General features: G+C 40.8%; 1 protein-coding gene and 1 long non-coding RNA gene across 5 annotated transcripts in view; one reads left to right on the top strand and one right to left on the bottom strand.

The window, feature by feature from the left end:
- Positions 1–772: 772 nt before the first annotated feature.
- Positions 773–27,992, bottom strand: part of DNALI1 (dynein axonemal light intermediate chain 1) — a 55,290-nt gene continuing 28,070 nt past the window's right edge. For 3 of the 4 annotated variants that reach the window (XM_089688799.1, XM_089688797.1, XM_089688798.1), the window contains 2 exons: positions 6,890–7,054; positions 773–1,049 (listed from right to left, as the gene is read on the bottom strand). In XM_089688799.1, the coding sequence (XP_089544925.1) occupies positions 1,014–1,049; positions 6,890–7,054 (201 nt within the window). In that variant the 3' untranslated portion in view covers positions 773–1,013. Of the gene's footprint in view, positions 1,050–6,889; positions 7,055–11,704; positions 11,986–27,992 lie in introns of those variants that run through there. The other variant, XM_089688800.1, reaches the window with a different exon arrangement.
- On the top strand, positions 13,919–18,111 carry LOC149452956 (uncharacterized). The gene is made up of 3 exons (XR_016314744.1): positions 13,919–14,081; positions 17,630–17,725; positions 17,831–18,111. It is a non-coding gene; the product is annotated as an uncharacterized LOC149452956 (long non-coding RNA).

Genomic DNA, 27,992 nt, shown 5'->3' with positions numbered 1-27,992 from the left:
ACAAGGTGCCTAGGGTACCTATCCAGAAACTACAGCCAGAAGGGCTGGTACAAATCTGGGATGGATCAGGAATCAGAATAAAGTAATCCCCCTCACTAGAGAAAAAACATCCATCACCTAAAGACACTAGCAAAAAGCTGATAACTGTCAGTGGGAGAGATTATATAGGGTTTCTAGCAGTTCTGTTTGCCAGTGTCCAATCACCTGACGGTAGCAATATATACCCATTTTGTCTACCACCCCTATGTCCTATAGTGTACAAATAAAAAAATCCTATTTTATCTCACTAGGAATTTTTTTAGGACCTACATCCGTTCATACATATTTTATTAACATTCCATTAAGAGGCGTCTGATGTGTAGACAATCATGCAATTTAGGCTATCGTGATTAATGAATTTTAATTCTCTAGAGATTGGTGAAGCCTGCATGACTATGTTAAGGCAAAGCAAACAATTTGTAGCTGCTTTGCAAATGAGTTTCATTTACTCTATTTACCAAAGCCTCGACTTGTGTATGAATTAGGATGTGAATTTTGTCTGCTTACATTGGTGAAGTAAAGTACATTCCCAGAAGGTCACCTTCAGCTGCACAAATCTGCACAGCACATGACTGAATGTCTTATAAATATTAATTCCTAGACTGTAGATGTGTTTCAGGAAAACAATGGATTACTAGTCTGTCTTGAGCAACCAAGAACTATGTTTTGAGTATGGTTTTGGACAGCACATTGACAAGCATGAGTCCCTATTAAGAACCACAAGACAATAAAGTATGGAAAGAAGCTGGAACAATTTTATCATCAAAGAAGTAGGATATTAAAAATATTGAGGTGTTTCATTATAGAATAAGCAATGCTTTAACATTTTTCATGACAACTGAAGAGATTTCAATATGAAAAAAGTCAAATCTAATTACAAATATGTCCTAGAGGTAAAAATATTAGTTTCTTGGCATCAGTATTTTCAATGAATCCAGACTGCAGACATCATGTTCACAGATGTTACTCCTGTGTTATTTCTTGGGCGCAATAATTCCTTCTAGCTGAGCCTACAATAAAAAATAATTTGAGTCGTTAGACTAGAAAGCCACTAACTCAATCTTGAATAAATAAACAAGAGCTAGCTTATCAGTTGCAACTGTTTTATGTTAACCTTAATGTACCTTTAAGTGGACCTGTCCCTAAACTAGTATACTTCATCAGTGACCTATCTAATGTTTGAGTTAATAGGCCCTTCTACAAGCTGAAGTGCCATTACATATAATAGGATCCTTGTAGACCACCAAGTGCATTATGCAAGCCTGTTGCTTGTACTTTTTCTAGACTAGACTAGTGAAGGAATTAGGTCTGCTATAGCGGAAATTGCAATGTTAAAGTATATGGTAATATGCACAGTGCTTGTCCAGACAGAATTAAAAAAAAATTCCAGGCAAGCAAAACCAATAGACGGGCTATTTGTGCTTCCAAGGAAAGCTGCAACTGTGCTCAAAACACAATCAACTCAAGTTACTTTGAGTTTTCTTTAAACCTATGCATCCAAATGTAACATAGTTCCCTACATTTTCCAGTGTGAATGTGTTTCCTAGAGTACTTCCTCTCTGCTTGTTAAATTACCAATAACTTTCGGGGCAGGTTTGAATCTAACTTGGTGCTTGGGGTGACTTAAATGAACTGAATTCATTTTGGACACTTTTAATAGATTTAATAAAGCTGGTTCACTCAGAATCTGGTGCAGCTGTGCATGGTAGCCAGTCAGCTTCTACCTTCAGCTTTTTCAATTAAGCTTTGATAGTAAAACCTTGAAGCTGACTAGTTTCTATGCAGAGCTCTACCGGATTTTGTACCATGAAGTTTTAGTGCATAACCCCCTTTATGACAACAAGCTTTCTGTATGAAAGTGACAGCCAAGAAGCATAAAGTGGGAATACACTCCTGCATTACAAAAATATAAGCAAAATGGGGTTGGATTGGACTGGTTCACTACAAAAATGCTGGGATGAAAACCGAAAGTTGTGAGCATCTACTGTATGCTAGTGGTGTTTTAGGGCTTGAAGTTTTCATTTTGACTACCATGGATCGTGCAGTATGACCATCACTTATATTATATTATTATATTGCAAAGCTGAACAGTGGGCAACCTGTGAGTAGGTGAATGGAATCTTTCATCAAAGAGCTAGTACCAAATCCTTAACTCCTTCCCACCATCCAGCAGCTTTTTGCTGTACCTTTATTTATGCACATTTATCAAAAGGTTTTGACCAAGTCCAGCCACCTAGAAAAAAATTATTACTGTTAGCCAGGAGATTATCCAAACTACCTGATCTTATGTTCCTGTATTATATTCAATTGCCTAGCGGACCAGCACAGTTAATAACTGTGTAGTGCTGCATTAAGAATGTTTAGGGGCCCATACAACGTCCTAGTTCCTATAACAGCTGCCCTCATTTCTAAGCATTGCCTGCATGAAGTAGTATTATAAACTCCTTATTGGACCACTATAAATATGTAAAATGCATCGATAATGGGGGATCATTAGGGAAAGAAACATAGCAATCTATTGGCAGGGCACAATGTCCTGTAAATTTTCTCCTCTCAGTGTAGGAAGACAGTAAACTCAACAGTGAATAGCCAATTTTTGCCTGCAAGTAGTATTGATTACTCTTCCCTATGTTCATGCCCCAGCAGCAGGGGAGGACTGGGACCCTTTGACTTGGGGGCAAACACTGCCAACTGGCCTTTTCGTAGTAGGAATCAATTTCTGTGGGCTAAAAAAATAATTACCATACAAGACGTGGAGCACCCATTGGTACCCATGGTGAAAGATAGGTGTTCTTAAAAGACATGTTTTATTTGGGCACATTTTTACATATCTTCCAAATTTCTTTCTGGCATTGGGCATTCTGCCATGTGATGTCTCAGGCCGCTAAGGAAAATTGTGCTGAAACATTTCCCTCTGCCAGATGTTGTGATTGTAAGTTTGAATGGGGGAGTTATGAACAGTATATGTCACTGACAGAGTTCCACGAGAAGGGACACCAGATTAGTGAAGTATTTATGAAGGCCAGCAGCCCAACATATCTTGTTAGTGATGGTCTGGGGGGGAAAGCAAATACCCTCCAGCCCAGCAGGTATAGCAAGGCATAAACACATGCAGTGCTTTTATGCAAAAACAAAAAAGGATTTGGTGTAAAAGCTGCCCAGTTCTGGTAAACAAGGTACCTTCACATTTTTTCTTCTGTTGCGGTGCATTGTTCTATGTATGATAAAGTGGTATTTTGTATGTTAGAGTGTGCTGTGTTAACACAGCCCATTCAGCCATGTGATTTGTGGTGCTCTTCAACATATGTTCACTGCCAGATACTGGATTGTGCATTGGGGGACCTTTTACCACACATTGCTTCAAAGCTCAAGTGTAAAGTAACCGCAAAGTTTTTAAGGGGTCCTGGATATCTTTATCAAATAATGGATTAATTTTACTTGATGCCTAGAGTAGCTCTTTAATGGTGTCAGGTACTATAGGCGTATGTCTTGATGACAGAATTATTTCTAGGCTTAATGAAAACATTCAGGAGAAGAACCTGACCATTCTTTTATGGAAAACACAAACACTTAACAACTTGCCATATTTTGTCAACCCTCCCCAGGAGAATATGTCAAGCTTGGCGTAATAATGAAAAGGAAATAAGATGAAAGCTGATGCATTTGGTCTGCTTTCCTATTTTCTGAAATGCTTTCTGAAGAAAAATAGCAGCTGGGTGCTTTTTTCAATTAAGGTAGTCTTGATATTAAAATACCAGACATTTTTGTTTTCAAATAAACATTCAACCATATTTGCAAAAAAAAAGTTTACAGTGCCTTGAAAAAAGTATTCATACCCCTTGAAATTTTCCACATTTTGTCATGTTACAACCAAAAACGTAAATGTATTTTATTGGGATTTTATGTGATAGACCAACACAAAGTGGCACATAATTTTGAAGTGGAAGGAAAATGATAAATGGTTTTCAACATTTTTTACAAATAAATATCTGAAACGTGTGGCATGCATTTGTATTCAGCCACCTGAGTCAATATTTTTGTAGAACCACCTTTCACTACAACTACAGCTGCAAGTCTTTTTGGGGATGTCTCTACCAGCTTTGCTCATCAAGAGAGTGAAATCTTTGCAAAATAGCTCAAGTTCTGTCAGATTGGATGCTGAGGGTCTGTGAACAGCACTTTTCAAGTCTTGCCACAGATTCTCAATTGGATTTAGGTCTGGACTTGGACTGGGCCATTGTAACACATGAATATGCTTTGATCTAAACCATACCACTGTAGCTCTGGCTGTAAGTTTAGGGTCGTTGTCCTGCTAGAAGGTGACCCTCTGCCCCAGTCTCAAGTCTTTTGCAGACTCTAACAGGTTTTCTAATAAGATTGCCCTGTATTTGGCTCCCCTCATCTTCCCATCAACCATGTTTCACGGTGGGTATGATATGTTCAGGATGATGTACAGTATTAGTTTTCTGCCACACATAGCATTTTGCTTTTAGGCCAAAAAGTTCAATTTTTGGTCTCATCTGACCAGTGCACCTTCTTCCACATGTTTGCTGTGTCCCCCACATGGCTTCTCACAAGCTGCAAACAGGGCTTCTTATGGCTTTCTTTCAACAATGGCTTTCTTCTTGCCACTCTTCCATAAAGGCCAGGTTTGCGGAGTGCAGGACAATGGTTGTCCTGTGGACACATCCTCCCACCTGAGTTGTGGATCTCTGCAGCTCCTCCAGAGTTACCATGGGCCGCTTGGTTGCTTCTCTGATTAATGCTCTCCTGAATGACCATGTCTTGGTAGGTTTGCAGTTGTGCCATACTCTTTCCATTTTCAGATAATGGATTGAACAGTGCTCCATGAGATATTCAAAGCTTGGGATATTTTTTTATAACCTAACTCTGCTTTAAACGTCTCCACAATCCCTGACCTGTCTGGTGTGCTCCTTGGCCTTCATGATACTTTGTTCACTGATATTCTCTAACAAACCTCTGAGCACGTCACAGAACAGCTGTATTTGAACTGAGATTAAATTGCGCACAAGTGGACTCTACTAATTAGGTGACGTCTGAAGGCAATTGGTTCCACTAGATTTTAGTTAGGGGTATCAGAGTAAATTGGGCTGAATACAAATACACGCCACACTTTTCAGATATTTATGTGTTAAAAATTTTGAAAACCATCTATCATTTTCTTTCTGCTTCACAATTATGTGCTACTTTGTAGCATTTACATTTTTGGTTGTAACATGACAAAATGTGGAAAATTTCAAGGGGTAGGAATACTTTTTCAAGGCACTGTATATGTTCCAGCAATACACCAGCAGGTTTAATCATACCCCAAATATTGTTAAAGGTGCAGAAGTACTGTCAAACAGGAGAACACTTTGGGCTTATCAAGGTCTCTGTCCTGAAATAAAACACAGTAATGCCTTTTACTGTGTTACTGCATTGCACAAAGCTAATTGCAATGCACCTAGCTAGTGCACCACAACGCACAATACATATACCATTTGTGCATTACATTACCCCGTGATGTCAGCAACCAAGATTTTAGAGCAGGACCCAGCTTGTGACAGAGGAACAGCAAGTCACAGCAGGACAACACTGGATTCGCTGGTGGGGTGAGTATATGAATTCTGCATTATACGAAAGATAAAGGTAAAAGGGTGAAAAAAAAACGTGGTGTGGGGGGAGTGAAGTTCCACTTTGACCCTTTCGCTGCCATAACCATTTTTTGCATTTTTTTGCACACGTTTAAAAAAAAGCATTTTGGGTTTGAAAATTACACAAAACCCCTAGACATTATATAGTTTTTGAAAGCAGACACCCTAGAGAATAAATTAGTGGTAGTTCCAATTTTTTATGTCATACGATATTACCATAAAAAAACCACACTAAAGTTAATTTTAGGGCAAACAAATGCAATATATTACTCACATTTTTGGTAAAATATAAAAGATGAGGTTTGCGGAGTAAATAGATACCCAACATGTCAAACCTTAAATTTGCGTGCACCTGTGAAATGGCGGCAAACATCAGTACTGTATTGTTTCTATAGGTGATGCTTCAAAAGCCCCTACAGGTCATCGGTTTAGTTTTGTGCTAGAATTATTGCTCTTACTCTGGTGTGCGCAGCAATATGTACCATGTGTATTACAACTTACGTTTTCATGCGTAGGCGGCGCCGTCGTGTGCGTTTGCATATATGGGGGTGGGGGATGTTATGTGCTCGGGTGTAACTTTTTTTTGCAAATAAAAAAAAAATTTTTGTTACTTAACTTTCTTTTTTTCATCACATAGGGGACACAAAATTCCCTATGTGATGTTTTTTAGGTCTCCACATGTCTCTGCTGGGCTCCACTGGATGTATTGCAATGCAGATCGCATTGCAATACTTCTCTATTCTAGCCAGGAAAAGTGACAGTTGGGACCTGGAAGTGACGTCATGCACGTTGCTTTCCGTTAGCCAAGAGACAAAAGGGCATTGCACAAGATTGTGACCTGGAATATGAAAACAACTGCTGAAAAAGTGACTGCAGAGCTCAATCTCAGTCTTCTTGGGACTGAGATTGTGCTTTGCAGTCACTTTTGCAGCAGTTGTTTTCTTACTGCTACTGTAGACAGCTTCCTAAAAATTGTATTTGCCTGTCTCTGGCTTTATAATTATTTAAGTCACAGGATCGTAACAAGCATGCACCAATTGAAATAAGAACTCTTGAGCTGCATTCTTGTATCCGGTCACTGAAACCAGTGGCTCATCATTACACAAAGGCAAATAGCATTTTTAAAATTTGAGATAGTTTATTTTTCTCATGAAATATTTCCTTTAAATGTGGCCACATTTATGGGTTTAGCATACCTTCAACTGCTGGTTAGTCCTTTTGAGAAACTGTATTTCCTCTGCGTGCTTCTTCTCCTCTACCTGCCGTCTCTCCGCCTCTCGTTTCTCTATAGCCTCACACTTGGCCTTCTGTTCATTGACCTGTCTCTCCATGTCCTTCTTCTCTTGCTCCAACTCTGCAATCTGCAGAAAACACACAATATGATTGTTAAGACTTGTCTGAAAATCTAGGGCGTGATCAGGAAATGTGGTCTTTGTGGCTGGCAATTACATTAACTATGGCAATAAATTTTAAAGCATGACTCCAAATGAACTAGCCCATCCCTTATTCTTGCGGCCAAGTCAACAGCTGGGCTCAGAGAAAGTAGGAGTAATGACACTGGCTGTTTTTTAACCCTGAATACTGGCAACATCTAGTGGTGAAAAACAAGTATTGTAAAGAGAGAGAAGGCAGCTCTGGATTAAAATGTGAGTATTGCAGCACACCAGTTTTTTTTTTCACCTGAAGCTCTACTTTAAATCTGTGCGTATTAAAGTGAAACTGCACTGCATCTGAGCACCACAAACCAAAAATGCTATTTAATTTTGAAAAACATCCCCTGGTATTTCTGGCAGTGGCCATATTGAGTAAGGGCAGATGATTCATGTAGCATTTACTTCCTGGGATCGATCTGCCCTTAGCTCAGGAATTGGCTGAGCTGAGAACCCTCCCTCCCTTCCTGAGGGCTCCTGGGATGTATGACATAATTTGCCTAGGCATGGAAACCAGGAAGTAACTGAAGAAATGTAAAACAAAAGTTTAAAACAAGTGAATTATATACAGTATCTCACAGAAGTGAGTACACCCCTCACATTTTTGTAAATATTTTATTATATCTTGTCATGTGACAACACTGAAGAAATTACACTTTGCTACAATGTAAAGTAGTGAGTGTACAGCTTGTATAACAGTGTAAATTTGCTGTCCTCTCAAAATACCTCAACACACAGCCATTGATCGCTGGGTACAAAAATGAGTACACCCCTAACGAAAATGTCCACATTAGGCCCAAAGTGTCATTATTTTGTGTGGCCACCATTATTTTCCAGCACTGCCTTAACCCTCTTGGGCATGGAGTTCACCAGAGCTTCACAGGTTGCCACTGGTGTCCTCTTTCACTCCTCCATGATGACCTCACGGAGCTGGTGCATGTTAGAGACCTTGTACTCCTCCACCTTCCATTTGAGGATGCCCCACAGATGCTCAATAGGGTTAAGGTCTGGAGACATGCTTGGCCAGTACATCACCTTTACCCTCAGCTTCTTTAGCAAGGCAGTGGTCATCTTGGAGGTGTGTTTGGGGTTGTTATGTTGGATAACTGCCCTGCGGCCTAGTCTCTGAAGGGAGGAGATCATGCTCTGCTTCAGTATGTCACAGTACATGTTGGCATTCATGGTTCCCTCAATGAACTGTAGCTCCCCAGTGCCAGCAGCATTCATGCAGCCCCAGACCATAACACTCCCACCACCATGCTTGACCGTAGGCAAGACACACTTGTCTTTGTACTCCTCATCTGGTTGACGCGACACACGCTTGACACCATCTGAACCAAATAAGTTTATCTTGGTCTCATCAGACCACAGGATGTGGTTCCTGTAATCCATGTCCTTAGTCTGCTTGTCTTCAGCAAACTGCGGGCTTTCTTGTACATAATTTTTAGAAGAGGCCTCCTTCTGGGATGACAGCCATGCAGACCAATTTGATGCAGTGTGCGATGTATGGTCTGAGCACTGGCAGGCTGACCCCCCACCCCTTCAAACTCTGCAGCAATGCTGGCAGCACTCATACGTCTATTTCCCAAAGACAACCTCTGGATAGGACACTGAGCATGTGCAGTCAACTTCTTTGGTCGACCATAGCAAGGCCTCTTCTGAGTGGAACCTGTCCTGTTAAACCACTGTATGGTCTTGGCCACTGTGCTGCATCTCAGTTTATCTTGACAATCTTCTTATAGCCTAGGCCATCTTTATGTAGAGCAACAATTCTTTTTTTTCAGATCCTCTGAGGATCATGTTAAACTTCCAGTGACCAGTATGAGAGAGTGAGAGCGATAACACCAAATTTAACACACCTGCTCCCCATTCAAACCTGAGACCTTGTAACACTAATGAGTCACATGACACTGGGGAGGGAAAATGGCTAATTGGGTCCAATTTGGACATTTTCGCTTAGGGGTGTACTCACTTTTGTTGCCAGTGGTTTAGACATTAATGGCTGTGTGTTGAGTTATTTTGAGGGGACAGCAAATTTACACTGTTATACAAGCTGTACACTCACTACTTTACTTTGTATCAAAGTGTCATTTTTTTCAGTGTTGTCACATAAAAAGATATAATAAAATATTTACAAAAATGTGAGGGGTGTACTCACTTCTGTGAGATACTGTACTTTCCTATTTATTTAATAATGCTAGCAGCATAAGAATTAAAAATAGTCAATGTTGATTGAGAGAGTGAAGTTCCACTTAAGTTAGTACTATAAAGTTTGACTGTTAAGTTTTCAAGAAACTATTACATTTTGGATGTTTGTTCCATATTACATGATTGTGCTCTGTATACATATTTGTTGATTCACCATGAAGTGGCGGGATGTACTGTATCCTAGGCAAGCACAGGGATGGATTTACCATTAGAAACAGTAGAACTGTGCCTAAAGGCAGCAGTAGCAAAGAGAGAGAGATCTTAAAAAAAAAAAACTAGTCATTGCATATGAGTTTATGCACATATTCCCACAATATTTTCAGATAGGTCGGAACCAACAAAACAGGAAAATGTTCAAAATAAAGGAAGTTATTACAGTAGATGAGTGTTGCCGTTGGTGCCTACAGGCTTCAGTGATGGAAATTTAGCCTTAGCCCCTGTGCTAAATTACCGAAGTCAGCCTTGCAGATACAGTATGTTCTTCTCTTAATATAAACAAGTTGAAAAAAGGACATTGAACACGCATTGATAATATAGTAAAGTGACATTAAACCTTCTTTTATTTTAGAGAATGAGATCCACACCTACCAACACTTTTGCTTTAAAATATCACTTTGAAGTTCCCATACCCTCCTTTCTGTTTGTAAGTGTCTCCTTTAGTTGGCTCCTCCTGTCCGGTACCTGTACCGAGCTGTGTGTGTCCATAGACACCTCAGTGTTTCATGTAGAACAAGGAAGTTCAAGGAATGGTGCCGATCCCAGAGCCAGTAGTGGTGGCAGGGATGGCAATTAAAGTGTAACTAAAGATAAAACTTTTTTTTTTTTTTCAGCTTTTAATAAAGTGGAGAGGGGTTTGAACCCCTACCAGGTTTTTGCTGCTGTCTGTGGCTCTGTTAGGGAGACTCACCCTTGCTATTTGTCCTGTTTATCATTATCATTGAATATAAAAGTAAAAAAAATCCCAAATTTTGGCTGCCATCAGAACAGTAATAGAGGGAAAATCTTCCAATGGCGATACTAGTTCTGATGACCATGCCGAAATCCCCTCACTTTGGAGGAATTTCCTCTCACTTTCTATTTTGGCTATGGGACAGGAAGTGAAGGGAAATCTCCCCAATGGGACAGAGATGGAAAAATAAAAATATGGCAAGGGTTATAACCTTCCCTTACTATGTTCAAAAAAGTATTACCTTTAGTTCTACTTTAGGTTTTTGGGGAGGGGTAGATACAGGGCCGTGGATAAGGGGGTAACACCAGTCCTCCTGTACGGGGCCCAAGTCAGCAGGGGGGCCTAGGCAGCTGGATAATTCGGATGTAGGCAGGGAGGGTGATCGGCACGGTGGGGGGGGGGGGGGGTAATTACTGGAACCGATCCCCTGCATGGCTCTCTCTGCTGCAGATGAGAGCTGACTTTTCTCCTCTCCCACCTGCTAGCTTTCAGCTGCTGCAGAGAGAGCCACACAGGGGATTGTTTCCAGTAATTGCCCTACCCGCCTCATCCATCACCCTCCCTATGCACCATGCATTTCCCCCTGCTGCCCAGGCCCCCCAGTGTGCCTCCACCCCCGCAGTGCTGCCAGCTTCCCTCCTCACATTTACCAGCCCCTTCCATTCCTGCATGAACACAACGAGTGATCCTTACTGATTACTCACTGTGTTCATTCATAACTGAAGCATAGTAACCTTTGTTTTCTTTGGGGGCCCTGTCATGTTGGCTGTATGGGGCCCCATGGTTTCTAACAGCAGCCCTGGGTAGGTGTACAATGTTAGGCCTTTAGTAGTACTTTAAAGCTGGTCACATTAACATACTTTTCTAGCTTTTTGTTGCCCTGTCCCAACTTTAGTGAGACGTGTTCCTGCCATCAATTCCAAAATGACTTTATTTTTTTTTTCTTAAAACTAGTTTAAACATTTTATGTTTTCTGTTTTGTATTATGATTAAAATATGGGTTTAGGAGATTTGCAAATCATTGTACTGTTTTATGTAGACGTTACACAGAATCCCCCCCCACAAAAAGGGTTAAAAGGATTCCCAATAAACTTAAAAGCTTTCCTTTTTAGTTTTGTATAGAGTAGGTAAGGATTATTCTTTGTTGCTTGTATTCTGTTGGGGAAATTTACATTCACTTCCATTTCCAGAAATAACATGCACAGCTGCACCAGATTTGGAGTGCTCCAGTTTTAGTAAATCTCCCCCATAGTCTCACCTGTAGTTCTGGCGACAACTCCTAAATTTTGTATTCCCTATCTTTTTCTGTCTGACAATAGTCACCTAGACATATGAATAGGGAACCAAACAATATGGTAGTGTGACAAGGGCACTCCTACCTGAAAAAAGAAGGTTACTAAATGATCCACGCGGAGTAGTATGAATTCAAAAAATCCAGGCAATACTTTATTTGATCACATAGATCATAAGGAGGTTAAACATGAGCACGGTGAACATGTCAAACAAAATAAAATCATGTTAAAAAGCACTTGGCGTCTTCATTATAGGGTCATCTTAGCAAGTAGAGCACCATATAAGGCAATATAGAGTAATGGTGAGGTAGTTTCGCCTAGATTTCCATGGATTTCCAGCTTATATTGGAATAAGCCATGTATTCAGCAGATATGTTCCCAATATATGTCAGGAGCCTCCTGGTATATGGAAGCTGGAATACAAAAATACACAATGTGTATAAGAAAATGTAGGAGCTGAATCGCATCCAAGCCTCACCAAGCCTCCCTCTACAGTAATTCGTGGACACTTCTATTACCTTCTCAGTTATGAGACTGTCATACCGACTTCTCAAATGTAGGGACTTCCTGGGTAGCCACCCCAAATGAAACAAAGTCCACAGTACCAGATGATTCTGAGGATATATATAAAAAGATAAGTGTATATATCACAGGCATCAAGTAACCCCTGAAAATAAGAACCACAGTATGAGTATATTACCATCAATAAAGATCAAGAAGACTCCCGTCGACTTGAAATAGGATCAGGTCCTTGATGCTTGTTTAGAGGTGTATAAGGGGGTGGGAAGCCAGGTAGTCACAATACGTAAATTCCAGACACATATAGTGTGTATATATAGCAGGCCGTGTGTACCTGAGTCTATATACCCAATGAAGGGTTTCCAAAAATTACTCAATCTGAGAGAATTGAAGCGGTTTCATTAGGATATGGCTATGTCACAGCATACAGTGCCAAAAAATAGGATAGCGTGTATATATATATATATATATATATATATATTATCCTCCAGAGAGGATTTCCAAAAAATTCCCCGAGTATGCAGGGTAAATTAGGCCCGTATAACATGCCTTCTTAACTCCATAAATGCTCTATAAATCTAAACAGCTGTAAGCTTAAATAACTTGCCACCAATGGAAGGTATATTCCCCTGGGGGATTGCCGTTTGCGAGCCGCTGTAATAGTAGCCTTATGGTAGTTTTTCAGAGGGCCTCGTGCCTTCCTAGCAAGGAGCTGTGACACCGCCGTTCCTTCCCATCTCATGGGCGCCGCACCCTGTGAAGACGCCGAGCGTAGTGACGTCAATACGTTGACGCGTTTCGTCCGCCAATCACCGCAGACTTCGTCAGAACTGGGAGGGGACTTCAGTCCTTTGCCTTATATGGTGCACTCATTGCATACCAAAGAATCTCCACCTCGCCATCTTGTGTTGAAAGAGTATCACTACATTTGAAATATCCAAAGTGAATTAAAACACATATATTAAATTTAAATTGACTGCTGGTAATAATTTTTGTGACATACTCTCTTAAAGGTTCTTATAACCTGTTCTGCCACCTTGGAGGTTTTGATTTTACTTAAACATTTGCACGGTGTACATTGACTGTTGGATAATTAATATTCTTTGACCAAATCCATTAGATAGGTTGTATTCCCCTCCCTTTCAAGGGAAGGGAGAATATTAGGGGGGGAAATGGCCTATCAGATCAATGAGGAGATGGATGCTGAAATTAGATCTGCATTCACAAAGAATTTAGACCCTCAGGTAGAGGGAAATGAGGGAGACATCAAGACTAAGTTTAAATTACATAAGAAGCTAACTACTAAATATTTGAATAGAAAGTGGGATATTACATCCCTTGAATCGTATATAGAGAGAGGAATTGTTCCTAGGGGATTAAGGGAAAGAGTAATTCCAGCTGAACATCTTCACACCCCCAGATTTCTGGAAAGGTGGAAAGAGGTCTGTATAAAGCATGGCATAGGGATCATGCGACTAATTGTGGAAGAAGAGAAGGTTCAATTGAATGAACTCTCTAATGAAATTAATGAAAGTGCAAAATCACTTGATCCCCTGAAGAATGATCCTGAGTTTGATAAACATAATGACTTCCTTAGAAAAGAGATAGAAAAAATACAAAAAAATCTGAAAGTTACAAAACAACAAAAATTTAGAAGAGATCTAGAGGATTGGGAGAAAGGCGAAATATTTGATCTAACAAATAGTAGAGGAAGGAGTCGATCAAAACGCAAAAAACATTTCTCTAGGAATAATAGACGATATTCGTCAATGAGCGAAGATGACGATGAAAGTAATAAGAGATCTGTCAGTTTTTTAGAGGAAAAAACGGCTGGCGAGAATCAACGGATACTAAAACAGACAAGCAAACAAATAAATGGGACAAAGGAAGAGAGAAGTACCATAGTTGCCCTAAAACCACCCAATCAAAATCGAACCAGAAGCCACAAGAGGTAAAGACTAACCCAGAGGAGGGAACCAGTGATCTTAAGGTAATAAATCTTTCCAACTTTGTGTTGAAAAAAAGACATTATGATTTACTACGGAAAGGTTTGACCTTTTCTCCTACGGATAAAATGGACCTGTTTGAGGTCTATAAAGATCTAAATCTTTTCCTGAGAAAGATCCTTTTAAGAATTCCATATCTATCTAAAGAAGAACTAAATCCCTGTGACCTTAATTCAGAGAGGGAACAACAGGCACTAAGTGATCTTATTAGTCTTCTTGAGGAGACCCCTATAAGTGGTGAGACTGGGGAGGTGGATGTCTCAAATAAGTGGAAAAGACACACTAGACTTAAAACTCCATCTAAAAGAATGCCTAATATTAGGGAAAATAAATGGCTAAGTACTTTTCTAGATCTAGTACATGATGATCTTGGAAAAATAGACTGGACAATGAGGAACACCGATAACCTTACTAGGGGTGAAAGAACAGCCCTGAGGGAACTTAAGAATGCTAAAAACATTGTGATTAAAAAAAGTGACAAAGGGGGAAATGTAGTATTACTAGAGAGTGCGGAATATGAAAAGGAGGTACTTAGACAGTTGAAGAGCCCGGATACATATCGTAAACTACACAATAATCCTTTCCCCAAACTCGTGGTTGCCCTAAATAAAAAAGTGGAACTGGCACGTGAAGCAAACTTATTAACTAAACGGGAATGTGACATGTTGATGGTTGACGCCTATAACATCCCCACCTTTTATGTAATTCCAAAAATACATAAAAACCCTACTCAACCACCGGGACGCCCTATAGTATCGGCTATCGGTGGTCCGTTGGAACCAATAGGTAAATTTGTAGACGATTTAATTAAGGATCTTGTCTTGGAACTCAGATCCTATGTGAGGGATACGGGAGATGTATTGAAAAAGATTCTAAATGTAAAAGTACCCAAGGGCGCATTTCTGGTGGGCATTGATGTGGAATCATTATATACCTCTATTCCACACGTCTGGGGACGGAGAGCTGTGGCCCATTTTTTGGAGATATACTTCCCTGAAATGGAGACTCAAAATGAATTTATATCGGACCTGTTGGAGTTTATGCTGACCCATAACTGTTTTCAGTTCCTGGGTTCCTTCTATCAGCAAATATGTGGTACCTCCATGGGAGCACCCTGGGCCCCGGCATTTGCATGTTTACATCTAGGGTTATGGGAAGAGGAGTTGGTATATCCCTCCACTCCCTATAAGCAACATGCAATAAAATGGTTGCGATACATTGATGATGTCCTGATGGTTTGGGATGGAGGTATAGATGAGCTAAAAAAATTCATGGAATTTCTAAACGAGAATGATAGGAATATCAAACTTACTTACACAGTAGATAGAGAGGTAATAACATTTTTGGATCTATCGATTTCTATCTACGGAAATAAATTAGTCACCAAATCGTTTAGAAAGGAAACAGCGGCCAATACACTTTTACATGCTAATAGCTATCACCCAAAAAGTTTAAAACAGGGAATACCCATTGGTCAGTTTCAGAGAATAAAAAGGAACTGTACAGAAGAGGCTGAATATAGAAATGAATCTATTCAGCTCTACAAGAGGTTTAGAGAAAGAGGTTATTCACATAGAACCCTAAGAAGAGCAAAAAGAAGAGCCCTTGGTAGAACAAGAGAGGAGCTTATAAATAAATCAAAATCAAAGGCAGGGGCGAATTCGGCAAATCAACCGGTAAGATTCATAACTAAATTTGGACAACAATGGGGGGAAGTTAAGAAGGCCCTGGACTCTCACTGGTACTTACTAACTCAAAATCCACAGATAGCAAGAGTTGTAGGGGAGAGCCCCCAAATGGTAGCGAAAAGGGCTCGGAACTTAAATGATATATTAGTACAATCAGAGTTTCAGAGGGCACCACAAAGAAATTGGTTAACTAGGAGGACTGGCCTATGTGGTATGTTCCCATGTGGCCACTGCCAAATTTGTCCATTTGTACATAAGTCTAATCAGTTCTTCAACAATGATAAATCTAAGGCATTCCAGATACGAAGCTTTATTAATTGCTCCAGTAGTAGAATAATATACATGATAGAATGTCCATGTAAAAGATGTATATAGGAAAAACAAAAAGGAACCTCAGGACTAGGATTGGTGAACACCTGAGAGATATCAGAAATGAAAATAGGAATGTAAGAAAGGGAGAGAAAGAGAACCCACTGGCACAACACTTCAAAGAAGTACACGGGGGTAAAACAGAAGGTTTGAAAGTGAAAGGGATTTTCCTGCTGAATATTTCAGCTCGTCGGGGGGACTTTGATAAAGTCCTCCTACAAAAAGAAAAATTCTGGATTTATACCCTGGGTGCACTTGTCCCATATGGTCTAAACACAGAACTCAATTTTGGAGTTTTTTTGAATTGAATTTCTTGGAACCTTTAATATACCTTGAGTTATAACCTGTACTGGGGCACTATATATGGGAATGAAATATTGGTTTATCTGGAGAAGGTATGAATCTAACTATGTGATTCTCCTTATTCCCACTATACATTAAACTCCTATAATAATTAGATCAATATTAAAATTAGGAAATTGAACCCTGTCTGGATGTCTCCCTCTTTGAATAATAATCACTATAATAATAAGTTCTTTCCAGTATCCTCTTCAAAGATGATCTGATTTACAGTAATATGGTCTCCCCTTGCTATTACCAGCAGTCAATTTAAATTTAATATATGTGTTTTAATTCACTTTGGATATTTCAAATGTAGTGATACTCTTTCAACACAAGATGGCGAGGTGGAGATTCTTTGGTATGCAATGAGTGCACCATATAAGGCAAAGGACTGAAGTCCCCTCCCAGTTCTGACGAAGTCTGCGGTGATTGGCGGACGAAACGCGTCAACGTATTGACGTCACTACGCTCGGCGTCTTCACAGGGTGCGGCGCCCACGAGGTGGGAAGGAACGGCGGTGTCACAGCTCCTTGCTAGGAAGGCACGAGGCCCTCTGAAAAACTACCATAAGGCTACTATTACAGCGGCTCGCAAATGGCAATCCCCCAGGGGAATATACCTTCCACCGGTGGCAAGTTATTTAAGCTTACAGCTGTTTAGATTTATAGAGCATTTATGGAGTTAAGAAGGCATGTTATACGGGCCTAATTTACCCTGCATACTCGGGGAATTTTTTGGAAATCCTCTCTGGAGGATAATATATATATATATATATATACACGCTATCCTATTTTTTGGCACTGTATGCTGTGACATAGCCATATCCTAATGAAACTGCTTCAATTCTCTCAGATTGAGTAATTTTTGGAAACCCTTCATTGGGTATATAGACTCAGGTACACACGGCCTGCTATATATACACTATATGTGTCTGGAATTTACGTATTGTGACTACCTGGCTTCCCACCCCCTTATACACCTCTAAACAAGCATCAATGACCTGATCCTATTTCAAGTCGACGGGAGTCTTCTTGATCTTTATTGATGGTAATATACTCATACTGTGGTTCTTATTTTCAGGGGTTACTTGATGCCTGTGATATATACACTTATCTTTTTATATATATCCTCAGAATCATCTGGTACTGTGGACTTTGTTTCATTTGGGGTGGCTACCCAGGAAGTCCCTACATTTGAGAAGCCGGTATGACAGTCTCATAACTGAGAAGGTAATAGAAGTGTCCACGAATTACTGTAGAGGGAGGCTTGGTGAGGCTTGGATGCGATTCAGCTCCTACATTTTCTTATACACATTGTGTATTTTTGTATTCCAGCTTCCATATACCAGGAGGCTCCTGACATATATTGGGAACATATCTGCTGAATACATGGCTTATTCCAATATAAGCTGGAAATCCATGGAAATCTAGGCGAAACTACCTCACCATTACTCTATATTGCCTTATATGGTGCTCTACTTGCTAAGATGACCCTATAATGAAGACGCCAAGTGCTTTTTAACATGATTTTATTTTGTTTGACATGTTCACCGTGCTCATGTTTAACCTCCTTATGATCTATGTGATCAAATAAAGTATTGCCTGGATTTTTTGAATTCATACTACTCCGCGTGGATCATTTAGTAACCTTCTTTTTTCAGGTAGGAGTGCCCTTGTCACACTACCATATTGTTTGGTATGCATTTTCTTGGGTTTATGGATCCACACTTGTATAAGTGAGTCGGAGATATGACAATGACACCAGCTATTTGTGTCATTTTAGGTGGCTTGTTTCTGTTCTATTTTTGTGACATATGAATAGGGAAACCTACTCAGCAAAGGCAGAGCAATAAAAACCCGAGAGGAATCGAACAGTTCCCTACAAAAAAAAAACACTTTTTAAAGAAGAATTAAACATGGTTTCTAGAGATATTTTTTCGCAAAAGCAGGCTGATGGTTGATGTCTAAAGATTAGTAAATAATACCATAGTCTACCTTATATCTAGAAAGTGTTGTACTGTAAAATATTTCTAGTAGGAGGTAAATCCAAGAATACGACACCTACTATGGTAAATAAACCAGTGTGTGAGTACCTTGTTTGTTCCCTGCCTCTGCACAGAATCGATTTCTGTATATAACAAGTTAATGTTATTATACTGTTGATAAGAGAACGTTAATTCATGGAGACAGTGTCTGCAATGTCCTCATCTCTGCAAGCAGTTAATGTCATTGCTGCCCTTTAAATCACATTAGCCAATGATGTGTTAGCAACAGGGTAATAAGAAACACACCCTCTATCTTTTTTCCAGGAAGCAATTTGTCTTTTTAACTGCTGGACCATTTTCTAGAAATAAAAAAAATAAAAAAATCAGCCCAAAAGTATTGTTTCATATTTTTAAAACTTTGATAACGAGATTAAAATCCAAGTATGTCGAGCATGAAATTACTGACTCAAGAATAAAATTTGTTTAAGAAATGTTAAATTATTTTCAGTGCAGTCCTTAAGCTGAGCTGAAGCTCTGAAGTCACCATTGAAATATGAAGCCGTTTAAAAGCATGGCAAATGTAATTTCATTGTGTATTAGATATGGTTGAACAGGTTGGATTTTAGACCTTGACGTAAATTGTCGGGATTCACAGCGCTGAAGCAGATATTCTGACAGTGTGGCTGTCTTGCATTGAAGGGGTCTGTAATAACTTTGTTTATTGGTACGGGCCAGCAAGTTCTCTAATATTATTTTCAACAACTATCTACTTTGGTGACATGTAGATTTTCTATAGGGGCTATGCCTAGGTCACAAGATTCTTTGGTACCAGTAGTTAAATAGAATGCCCCCAATTACTTTGCAGTACTTTAAAGGGATACTTCACCCTTACCAAAAAACTTTCTATGCAGGTAAGGGGTGTCTGTAGATAAATACAAACTGTGCAGCTTTGACCAAAGTTGAATAATGTCCTAAAGGTGTAGGCCATTTACATACCTCCTGAAGCCTGATTGAAAAACTCCCATATATCACATCATCATGTTCTGCCTTGTTGGTCGGACTTTGCTAAGTCTCCTAGCTCAGTGTTTCTCAACCTTTTTTCAGTCAAGGAACCCATTAAAATTATAGACAATCTTGAGGCACTCCATTCTAAAATGGGGTGCCTCAACACTGTCCATAATTTTAACAGGGCACCCCGTTCTACAATAAGAAAAACTATTCTAATAGTTTTATATAACGCAGCAACATCCACACATGTAGCACACCCAACATTAGAGGTGATTTATTCTTCCTAAGCAAATTCACTTTTGCATACTGGTACTGAGCAGTATTCCAGTGTTTCTCTTCTCCCTCAGTTTTTCTCCATCACTGAGCTAATGTGACCACTAGCACTGATGGATAGGAGCAGAGGAGGGTCAAACAAGGATGCTGTGCAGGCAGCTGACATCAACCATATCATCTGATGATGTCACAATCATCTGAGGTTGCCACAATGTATGTATTAATATTTTGTACCTGGTGAGCCAAAGGGAAGCTGAAGATAAGTAGTTAGTGCCACTGCAGTGATAGCTGCAATCTTCAGGGTGTTGCTCAGGTTTTGTGCAATTGCCTTCTCTGCACACAGAAGTTTGCATGGCCCCACTTTCATTCATAGAACACCTTGCTAGGGGCAGTGATATTCCGATCTCCACCTTGTCCAGTTAGAGAATATCTGTAGAAGTGCCAGCTATTACAGTGACCCATCAACCTCATCAGATATGAGATATGCATACTAACATTGTGCCAAGCTGGACAAAGGAAAGTATGCAATACAGAACATTCCTGGAGTCCAGCTGTAAGTAAAACCCCTACAAAAATAATTTCTGCTCAATGCCAGCTTCTAATACCAAGGGTGTACTTACTTTTACTACAGTACACCATTGCATCAAGCGATTTTTGTTTATTAAATGATTGAAAAGGAAAATGTTGCTTGTGTTTTTATTAAATAATATCACCTCTATCTGTAGGTACTGTCTGGACGAAGTTCTAATATTTGTTCAAATACTGTATGTTGCAAAAAGTCACCAATTTCCATGGAGTGTACTTACATTTATGTGACTATATATTGAACCAGTGTCCATCTAGTCCTGAGATTTACAAAGCCCTCCCTGACAGCAGACTCAGGTTGGTGATCTGACTTTTTTTTTTTTTTTTATCAAACTAAGTGCACACCTGACTGATCCTTAAAGTGGAACTAAACTGTTAAAAAGCTGAAAGCAGGCACCTGTTAATTGCAGAAGAGACATACTATGAGACACATACTCACCTGCCTGCTCGTAGCCTTTAATAGCATCCCAGGCTAAGTCCGTAAAGTTCAATATTGAGTTGGCCCACCCTTTGCAGCTATAACAGCTTCAACTCTTCTGGGAAGGCTGTCCACAAGGTTTAGGAGTGTGTCTATGGGAATGTTTGACCATTCTTCCAAAAAGGGCATTTGTGAGGTCAGGCATTGATGTCGGACGAGAAGGCCTGGCTCGCAGTCTCCATTCTAATTCATCCCAGAGGTCTTCTATGGGGTTGAGGTCAGGACTCTGTGCAGGCCAGTCAAGTTCCTCCACCCCAAACTCGCTCATCCATGTCTTTATGGACCTTGCTTTGTGCACTGGTGCGCGGTCATGTTAGAACAGGAAGGGGTCATCCCCAAACTCTTCCCACAAAGTTGGGAGCATGAAATTGTCCAAAATGTCTTGGTATGGTGACACCTTAAGAGTTCCCTTCACTGGAACTAAGGGGCCAAGTCCAACCCCTGAAAAACACCCACAATAATTCCCCCTCCACCAAACTTTACGCTTGGCACAATGCAGTCAGGCAAGTACCGTTCTCCTGGCAACCCCCAAACCCAGACATGTCCATCAGATTGCCAGACAGAGAAGCGTGATTAGTCACTCCAGAGAACATGTCTCCACTGCTCTACAGTCCAGTGGTGGCGTGCTTTATGCCACTGCATCCGATGCTTTGCATTGTACTTGGTGATGTAAGGCTTGGATGCAGCTGCTCGGCAATGGAAACCCATTCCATGAAGCTCTCTATGCACTGTTGTTGTGCTAATCTGAAGGCCACCACACGTAGTTTGGAGGTCTTTAGATATTGACTCTGCAGACAGTTGGCGACTTCTGCACACTGTGCACTTCAGCATTCGCTGACCCCGCTCTGTCATTTTACATGGCCTACCACTTCATGGCTCAGTTGCTGTTGTTCCAAGTTGTTTCTACTTTGTAATAATACCACTAAAAGTTGACTGTGGAATATTTAGTAGCCAGGAAATTTCACAGATGCACAGGTGGCAACCTATCACAGTACCACACTTGAATTCATGGAGCTCCTGACAGTGACCCATTCTTTCACAAAAAGAAGCAGTAAAAGCAGTCTGCATGCCTATTTGCTTGATTTTATACACCTGTGGCTATTGAGGTGATTGGAACACCTGAATCCAATGATTTAGAGGGGTGTCCCAATACTCTTGGCAATATAGTGTATACAGTGCCTTGAAAAAAGTATTCATACCCCTTGAAATTTTCCACATTTTGTCATGTTACAACCAAAAACGTAAATGTATTTTATGTGATAGACCAACACCAAGTGGCACATAATTGTGAAGTGGAAGGAAAATGACAAAGGAAAGAAAATTGTAAAATGTATGACCAGCCTAACACTACCAGGTTAAACATGGACTCAAACTACCTATACAGAAAATCCCAACTTGACACCGTCTACCTAAAAAAACAGCAAGACTGTTATCACATATCACATATCACATTTCCTTGGTTCTGTACTTGTATAAGAAGTTGTAAAAACTAAAAGCTAAATTTGGTAATAAAGAGAGGCTGGATACTGCCACCACCTAGTGGACGTTTGGGGATTTTGCTTTTTTTTTTTTTTTTTTTTAAATCTCACACATACAGAGCTCATTCTTATGATGGCCATATACACTTTGATTTTATTATTTGATTAATGTGCAGTTTGATTATTCTATGAGTGATCAACAGGGCCTGTGTACAAGGTGTTATTTTCCATCATTTAAAACACAGGTCAGCAGATTCCCTTTTAACTCAATGGTTTTGGATGACAGTTCTGAGGCTGTGTTTGACCAGCTTTGCATTCCTGCAGACGCACATCCTCTTATCCTGCACTTGCTGAATGGACAGCAAGCCAAACACAGACTTTTGCTGTTGCTTTTGAAACACATGCGTTTGAGCACTGTTGCGACAGAATTACACTGTTTGACAGCAACGCTTGTTTACTCAAATCCATAGTTAGTGAGCAGAACTGACTGGTAGTTAGGGCAATTCATAAAGAAAAGGCTGTGCTGTGAAAAACAATATTTACAATCTGTATGTGTAACAACTGTACCTTATATCATCAACAAAACAACTCAAATAATTCAGTAGTGTTAGAAACAAACAAGTCCATATACACTGCTCAAAAAAATTAAAGGAACACTTTTTAATCAGAGTATAGCACCAAGTCAATTAAACTCCTGGGATATTGATCTGGTCAGTTAAGTAGCAGAGGGGGTTGTTAATCAGTTTCAGCTGCTTTGGGGTTAATGGAACAACAGGTGCACTAAATGGACAACAATGAGACGACCCCCAAAACAGGAATGGTTTTACAGGTAAAGCCCACTGACATTTTTTTCCCTACTCATCTTTTCTTACTGTTTTTCACTAGTTTTGCATTTGGCTAGGGTCAGTGTCACTACTGGTAGCATGAGGGGATACCTGGACCCTACAGAGGTTGCACAGGCAGTCCAACTCCTCCAGGACGGCACATCAATACGTGCCATTGCCAGAAGGTTTGCTGTGTCTCCCAGCACAGTCTCAAGAGCATGGAGGAGATTCCAGGAGACAGGCAGCTACTCTAGGAGAGCTGGACAGGGCTGTAGAAGGTCCTTAACCCATCAGCAGGCCCGGTATCTGCTCCTTTGTGCAAGGAGGAACAGGATGAGCACTGCCAGAGCCCTACAAAATGACCTCCAGCAGGCCACTGGTGTGAATATCCCTGACCAATCAATCAGAAACAGACTTCATGAGGGTGGCCTGAGGGCCCAATGTTCTTTAGTTGCCATGTGCTCACTGCCCGACACCATAGAGCTCAAATTGGAATTTGCCAGTGAACACCAGAATTGGCAGTTCCGCCACTGGCACCCTGTGCTTTTCACAGATGAGAGCAGGTTCACCATGAGCACATGTGACAGATGTGAAAGGGTCTGGAGGAGCCGCAGAGAATGTTATGCTGCCTGTAACATCATTCAGCATGACCGTTTTGGTGGTGGGTCAGTGATGGTCTGGGGAGGCATATCCATGGAGGGACACACATACAGTACACCTACCTCCTGGAGAGTGTTCTTGATCTGGCCAACTGTTGTGAAGGGTGTTCTCTTCACCAGGGAAAGAATTCTTCGGTCATCCACCACAGTTGTTTTCCGTGGTCTTCCGGGTCTTTTGGTGTTGCTGAGCTCACCAGTGTGTTCCTTCTTTTTAAGAATGTTCCAAACAGTTGTTTTGGCCACGCCTAATGTTTTTGCTATCTCTCTGATGGGTTTGTTTTGTTTTTTCAGCCTAATGATGGCTTGCTTCACTGATAGTGACAGCTCTTTGGATCTCATCTTGAGAGTTGATAGCAACAGATTCCAAATGCAAATAGCACACTTGAAATGAACTCTGGACCTTTTATCTGCTCATTGTAATTGGGATAATGAGGGAATAACACACACCTGGCCATGGAACAGGTGAGAAGCCAATTGTCCCATTACTTTTGGTCCCTTAACAAGTGGGAGGCACCTATGCAAACTGTTGTAATTTCTACACCGATCACCTGATTTCGATGTAAATACCCTCAAATTAAAGCAGACAGTCTGCAGTTAAAGCACATCTTGTTCGTTTCATTTCAAATCCATTGTGGTGGTGTATAGAATTGTGTCGATGTCCCAATATTAATGGACCTGACTGTACCTTCACAGGCTAGACAATGGCACCCTGACTGCCATTAGGTATCGGGATGAAATCCTTGGACCCATTGTCAGAACCTTCGCTGGTGCAGTGATTCCTGGGTTCCTCCTGGTGCATGACAATGCCCGACCTCATGTGGCAAAAGTATGCAGGCAGATCCTGGAGGATGAAGGAACTGTTACCATTAAATGGCCCCCACGCTCGCCTGATCTAAATCCAATAGAACACCTCTGGGATATGTTTTGGTCTATTTGACGCCACCAGGTTGCACCTCAGACTGTTCAGGAGCTCAGTGATGCACTGTTCTAGATCTGGGAGGAAATACCCCAACACACCATCTGTCATCTCATTAGGAGCATGCCCCGACGTTGTCAGGAATGCATACAAGCATGTGGAGGCCATACAAACTACTGAGTACCATTTTGAGTTGCTGCAATGAAATTTCAGCAAAATGGACTAGCCTGCTGCATCATTTTTTCACTTTGATTTTCGGGGTACCTTTAATTTTATTCCTCTGTAGGTTGATAACTTTCTTTCCATCAAACGATGGGGCATCCTTACGTTCCTAACACATTACCCAGTCCATATCAGTATAGATATCCAGCATGATATTTTTCCCCATTGAGATCTGATGTGTTTTCAAAGTTCCTTTAATTTTTTGGAGCAGCACAATTCCTGTGCAAGACAAAGTGCATAAACTCCCAGCAAGTACTGATGACACGTGCAAATGGAAAACCTCCACTATGATGAGACAGCTATAATTATGCTCTCACCTCATTATACTGACCCCTACCACAAAGGTCAATATGCACTCAAGTCTGCAACTCCTCTAATTGATCAAAGCAACACTCCAACAGCTCACTGTCTCCCACATGGCAAAACACAATGGCATAGTGCTCACTGATGTTTTATTTAAATATCCTTTAATGGCACCCCAAATGCGATGCGATTCTGCCGTGATTATCACACAATCAGATGGTAGCAAACTGCATCTTTAAAAATCACGTGAAGCTTGTCACCCGAAAAGGAGCTGAAGCTTCTTCTCTAGTGACAAACATGTATAGGGCAGCCCATGAAGTGAATAGGCTGCCCTATGTGCGACAAGTGAAATCGTATGCAAATCGCTCAACCAAAATTGCACCCGGGAACACTTGTTTTCACTACGCAAAAGTGTAAATGCAGCATAATATCAAAATAGAAAAATCTACGGACAAGGTCAGTAGTTTATGATTTTATGCATCTATTCACCTGTTTACATGATTGTTAAGTGTGCTTTTTTTTATAAGCAAGATCATACTGCCATTAAGACTCAGCATAGAAATCAGTAAATTAATTAGGACCATGTGCGTGAGCCCTTCTGGACATATTTATAAAGCAGAAAATCTGACATTCACTGTAGGGGAATCTTCTAGATGCAGGTGTTCTTAATGATGGTGATTGATTCCACATCAATGAAGGTTTACTGAAAGTCACATTCACTGCTTTATGATCATATATGGATCTTATGGTGCGTTCTCTCAAGCTAGGCAGAGCATGTACAGTTTGCTTTTGTATTCTAATCTTTGCATGTATTAGGTTTGTACCGTGTTACAGCTACTTCAAGTTTTGTCAAAGAACACATGTATTATTGTGCCTACAATTTTGGGAAAAGCTCAGATGAATGTGTCTACTGGTTTGAAATAGCACTGCTAAATTAGTTGAAAATCTCCCACTGAGATAATTGATGTCCCACTGAGGTAAATTATAGCAATTCATAAGATCTGACTACACAACCAGGAGCTTCTGTAGATTCCCCTGCTGGGAAAGCTCTGATCTCCAAGCAAAGTACACTAAAGTAGGTTTAGAGGTGAAAATGTCCTTTAATATGTGTAAAGAGGACCTGTTCCTTTTAGGACATTCTAGCAGAATGGGGGCTCGTCCAAACAGCACATGATTTTTTTATGTAGTTGAACTTGTCTGGTCTATGTGATAAAATATGACCCAGAGCCGAAAAACATCCCCGAATTATTAATAACATCTGTTATGGAAGCAAAAGCCTGAAACAAGACAAATCAGTGACCATAAAAGTCTCTTCTAATTGTTAAAGGGTGATGATGCCTTAAAAACAGATTCACTCTTCCATCACAGCTAAATGAGACAACCCTCACCTGCTGCTCCCCCCAAAAAAAAAAAACAGACACCCTCACAGTCAAATGCCTTAAAGGGTGCAATAAGCAGTTCCAGGGATATGCCCCTGTGCATACTGCTTTGCGTAGAGGATGCTACTGCTCACCCTAGAGAAGGTAACATTTTTCAAGATGGTAGGCAGGGGTATGCAACTGCAGAACTCCAGTCGTGAAACTACAAATCCCATCATGTCTCTGTGTGTCATGCCTATAAGTGCTGTCAGAGACTTGCAATGCCTAATGGAACTTGTAGTTACATGACAGTGCCAAATTTGCCTACTCCTGGCCTAGAGGCAGCCAAAACGTCTTAGATTGTAAGCTCCCAGGATCAGGCCCTCCTAACCCTCTTGTATTGAACTGTATCGTCTCTCGATATATTGCAAAGCGCTGAGCAAACTGTTGGAGCCATATTAAATCCTGTATAATAATAAAAATGTCTCCAGGGCTGCTGACATTGTGGATGTTAGGCCTGATTCACACGGCATTTCATCTCCAGATGCAGACAGAATCCAGCGGATTCCTGCTACTGGAATCACAGGTACCTGCAGACAGATGCAGCTACACATGCCTAATGGAACTTGTAGTTACATGACAGTGCCATATTTGCCTATTCCTGGCCTAGAGGCAGCCAAAACGTCTCCAGGGCTGCTGACATTGTGGATGTTAGGCCTGATTCACACGGCATTTCATCTCCAGATGCAGACAGAATCCAGCGGATTCCTGCTACTGGAATCCCAGGTACCTGCAGACCGATGCAGCCACACATGCCTAATGGAACTTGTAGTTACATGACAGTGCCACATTTGCCTACTGCTGGCCTAGAGGCAGCCAAAACGTCTCCAGGGCTGCTGACATTGTGGATGTTAGGCCTGATTCACACGGCATTTCATCTCCAGATGCAGACAGAATCCAGCGGATTCCTGCTACTGGAATCCCAGGTACCTGCAGACCGATGCAGCCACACATGCCTAATGGAACTTGTAGTTACATGACAGTGCCAAATTTGCCTACTCCTAGCCTAGAGGCAGCCAAAACGTCTCCAGGGCTGCTGACAGTGTGGATGTTAGGCCTGATTCACATGACATTTCAACTCCAGCTGCAGACAGAATCCAGCGGATTCCTGCTACTGGAATCACAGGTACCTGCAGACAGCTGCAGCCACACATGCCTAATGGAACTTGTAGTTACATGACAGTGCCATATTTGCCTACTGCTGGCCTAGAGGCAGCCAAAACGTCTCCAGGGCTGCTGACATTGTGGATGTTAGGCCTGATTCACACGGCATTTCATCTCCAGATGCAGACAGAATCCAGCGGATTCCTGCTACTGGAATCCCAGGTACCTGCAGACCGATGCAGCC

This window comes from Staurois parvus, unplaced genomic scaffold (genome assembly GCF_062004578.1).
Source record: "Staurois parvus isolate SC_StPar_1 unplaced genomic scaffold, SC_StPar_1.0 ptg000454l, whole genome shotgun sequence".
NCBI lineage: Eukaryota > Metazoa > Chordata > Amphibia > Anura > Ranidae > Staurois > Staurois parvus.
Note: the sequence above shows the minus strand (reverse complement) of the source record. Positions and strands in the feature narration are given on the sequence as shown.